The following is a 4,283-nucleotide window of genomic DNA, read 5'->3' on the forward strand; positions in this document are numbered from 1 at the left end:
TCCTATTGATCTTTTTTATAAATGATAATTAAAAAAACAAGCAGAAATGTAAAAGTACATGCTGTTCAAAATTTGAGCTAGCTAAAATAAGAAAAAAAAAATTATTGAATGAGCGTTTGTGCTGCTTGACTGCTTCTGTTGTTGCACCTCATCTATCCTGCCTTTTTGTCTCTTGTTGTTGATCCAACTAACATACATCACCAGAAGTCCAGCATAAATTTTCCACTACATTCTCTGGCCGGGTTGTTCACTGTTCTGCATCTTCATTCAGCCAATCTTCTTGGTTTGGATCCTAATGTTTGGGTAGTTGTACTTGTCCATGTTGAATAGGTTTCTTCCTTGAGAAGGTAGATTGCAAAATGCTTGTATTCTACTATGCCTTCCTGAATTGCCTGATTTGCTATGACATCTACCTAAGTATTACCTTCTCTTAGAACATTCTGAACATGTTTTACATTTTGTACTATTAATATGTGTTCTCTTTTATGAATTGCACCCTATTCTCCCTATCTCTTTGCAAAATATAAAAGCACCTCTGTGACTTTTGAGAGTAGAAAGATGGAGCATCTTGACATTGTGCAACTTAAATCCATAGAATTAATCCTCTACATATATAAGTGAGCATAAACAAGAAAACTTTCGGTCGTTACTGCACGTACTAAAAACAAACAAGAGGATATTTGTCTCGACAAACCATTAGTAGCATATAATATATGTCATCCGACAGAATCAAAGCAAATCAACGACAAAGCCAAAGTAAAAAGGGAACATAGGCCAAAAAGGAGAAAAAAAGAAAAATACAACTTTGTATAAAACTTACCGCCTTCAATCTCCTTTGCATCCGTGTACCAACTAAATTCCAATTACATTTTTGTTTTGCCCGTCCCATATTTTGTCCAAATCTTAATTTCTCCATACCCTCCATTTATAAAACTTGATGAATATCAGCAACTCTAAGCTCAAAAAGAGAGAAGGGGGGGAAATAAGTTGAAGAAAATGGCAAAGTTTAAGCGAACAGACACCAACAGGAGCTTAGAGAGCTTGCTGGATTTGGACAAATCTGCACAGTTGAATAAGATTAATGGCACTAATTTGGCGAGGCAGCCAATGCGCAAACAAATTCCAGGACATGGTCTTGAGTTCAATAATCTGTCTTATAGTGTCACCAAGAAAGTGAAGAAAGATGGTGTTTGGATCAACAGAGAAGCTTATCTTCTTAATGATTTATCCGGACAAGCCTTGAGAGGTGAAATCATGGCAATTATGGGGCCTAGTGGTGCTGGAAAATCAACTTTTCTTGATGCCATTGCTGGACGAATCGCTCGTGGTAGCCTTGAAGGAACTGTTAGAATTGATGGCAAACCAGTTAAGTCTCTCTGTATCCTGAAAAGTACATGAATTTGGCTAAAATTGTAGTCCATGACCGTGTGAAAATTCTTATTGAGAAATTTTTGAAGATTATTCCTTCTAAGTAGTAGTACGTACTAAAGGACTAATTGTGATGTGCAGGTGACAACAAGTTACATGAAGATGATCTCCTCCTATGTAATGCAGGACGATCAGCTGTTCCCTATGTTAACAGTTTTCGAGACGTTTATGTTCGCAGCTGAGGTTAGGCTTCCACCATCTATATCTAGAGCAGAGAAGAAGATAAGAGTTCATCAACTTCTCGAACAATTAGGCTTAACGGTATGCAAGTCTAATTTCACTTATTATGAATGGTTACTTATAGTTATTTTTTAGGTGATTTGATAGAACAAACTTTGCGCCTTTGCAGAGTGCAACACACACGTACATAGGAGATGAAGGAAGAAGAGGAGTGTCTGGAGGAGAACGTCGGAGAGTGTCAATTGGGATTGACATAATCCATAAGCCATCTCTGCTGTTTCTTGATGAACCTACATCTGGTCTTGATTCTACAAGTGCTTTTAGTGTTGTTGAAAAAGTGAAAGACATAGCTAAAAGTGGTAGCATAGTCCTCATGACTATCCACCAGCCTTCTTTCAGAATCCAAATGCTCCTCGATCGCATCACAGTCCTTGCAAGGTACTGTTCTTGTCTCTCCTTAACCGGATTTTCTAGTTTTACTATGCTCAATCATCAAAATACATTATACATATTGCCCCTCGTATTCCCCTTTTTCAATTTATACATTATTATCTTAAATTCTTATACAGAAAAAGTTACTGATATATGTGATTCTAGTGAACTACATTTCTTTTAAGTCTTGTACAAAAAATTTCATAACAAAAGAAGTTGGAGAACAAAAGGGCTACGCGAAATATTTTCCTTCCTGTTCAAGCTCTATTTTGCTAGACTATGAGCTATTTGGTTCTCTTCACTGTATACATGCTTAATGTTTTGTACCTCCAATCTGATCAAGTAGGACTTTTACTGGATATTTGGAAATTCTTTAATTTTAAACTTCTCATTTACCCTTTAAGCGTACTTTTGGTATGTGCTAATATTCTTTCTTCGTTCTTCCCTAAACTCGAACACCACCATATAAAATGAAACATAGATAGTATTTGAGATGAGTTGGTGCACAAAGTTCTAGCTGATTTTGCATGACTTGTATATATGGGAAGTTTTCGTGTATAATAGTGTTACACTATGAATGCAGGGGTAGACTTGTCTATTTGGGAAGTCCAACAGGGGTAGCAGCATTTCTAGCTGGTTTTGCAAGACCAGTTCCAGATGGTGAAAACAGCTTAGAGTACCTCTTAGATGTGATCAAAGAGTATGATGAATCAACTGTTGGCCTTGACCCCCTTGTCTTATATCGAAGGGATGGTATTAAACCTGATCAAGCTGCAAGAACCCCTCTCCGAAAACCACCAAAAACGCCTCGTACTCCTTATGCAAAGTCACCTTGGACCAAACATATCAGCCTCCGCAGCTCTCATTTCTCTGCTGGAAATGTGAATTCCCAAAGAGATCCTAGAGATCAGCCTGAATCTAATGTTAATAGTTTCGGTTATGATGATGAGGACTATGAGGAAGATTTTGATAACTCGTTGGAACGGAAGGTTCCTCAAACGCCTATGAGTATGCAGAGTGGGATTCATCCGCGTTTGGCTTCACATTTCTACAAAGATTTCTCCGTCTGGCTTTACAATGGCGTTAAAGGAACTCCTCGTCGTCCACCAACGTGGAACTCCAATATTGGTGTAAAATCAAGCATGTCTTCAGATCAATTTTCAATGACTCAACAAACACCTTCACGGGTTAAAAGTACTCCAGCAGCATCAGCAATTTTCACCCCCGGAAGAGAAGGAATAGAGTACTCATCATACAATCCATCCTACGAAGAAGTATTTGAAGTCGAAGAAGTACTCGATGAGCCAATTCATAGGCACAAATTTGCAAATCCATGGCTTAGAGAAGTTTTAGTCCTCTGTTGGCGTACTGCATTGAACGTAATTCGCACACCTGAACTCTTCCTCTCTCGTGAAATCGTCTTAACTGTCATGGGACTTGTCCTGTCTTCTTTCTTCCAAAGGCTAAATCATTTCGACTTTAAAACAATCAACCACCTTCTCAACTTCTATATATTCACAATTTGCCTCGTGTTTTTCTCCTCGAATGATGCTGTTCCAACGTTCATACAAGAACGTTTCATCTTTATTCGTGAGACATCTCACAATGCTTATAGAGCTTCTTCTTACGTCATTTCTTCGCTTATAGTATACCTCCCTTTTTTTGCGATCCAAGGCTTCACATTCGCTGGCATAACGCAATACATTCTTCAAATAAACAGCAGCATTTTGAGCTTTTGGCTCATACTCTACTCCTCACTTATAACTAGCAATGCTTATGTGATGTTAGTGAGTGCACTTGTTCCAAGTTATATCACGGGGTACGCGGTCGTTATAGCAACCACGGCTCTTTTTTTCCTTACTTGTGGATTTTTCTTGAAGAGGACTCAAATTCCTTTGGTTTGGAGATGGCTGCATTACATTTCAGCAATCAAATATCCATTTGAAGCATTGTTGATTAATGAATTTAAAGGGACAAAGCATTGTTACAATGGTGACCTTGCAGATCTTTCACCTGGTCCTTTAGGAGATGTGAAGATTAGTCAATTGCATAAGGATTCTGTTGCTAGAGGTGATTTGTCACAAAATTGCACATTGGTTGGAGAAGATGTTCTGTTTTCAATGGACATTACAAAGGAGAATATATGGCTGGATATTGTGATCTTGTTGGCTTGGGGAGTTCTTTATCGTCTTTTCTTCTATGTAGTTCTAAGGTTTTACTCAAAGAATGAAAGAAAATGATCA

At 38.1% G+C, this 4,283-nt stretch overlaps 1 protein-coding gene across 1 annotated transcript; it reads left to right on the plus strand.

The window, feature by feature from the left end:
* The first annotated feature begins 996 nt into the window (after positions 1-996).
* On the plus strand, positions 997-4,283 carry LOC132599935 (ABC transporter G family member STR). The gene is made up of 4 exons (XM_060313092.1): positions 997-1,365; positions 1,510-1,689; positions 1,778-2,046; positions 2,624-4,283. Exons 1-4 carry the CDS (start codon positions 997-999, stop codon positions 4,278-4,280), a joined length of 2,475 nt encoding a protein of 824 aa, XP_060169075.1. The 3' UTR covers positions 4,281-4,283.

Source organism: Lycium barbarum, chromosome 6 (genome assembly GCF_019175385.1).
Source record: "Lycium barbarum isolate Lr01 chromosome 6, ASM1917538v2, whole genome shotgun sequence".
Lineage (NCBI taxonomy): Eukaryota > Viridiplantae > Streptophyta > Magnoliopsida > Solanales > Solanaceae > Lycium > Lycium barbarum.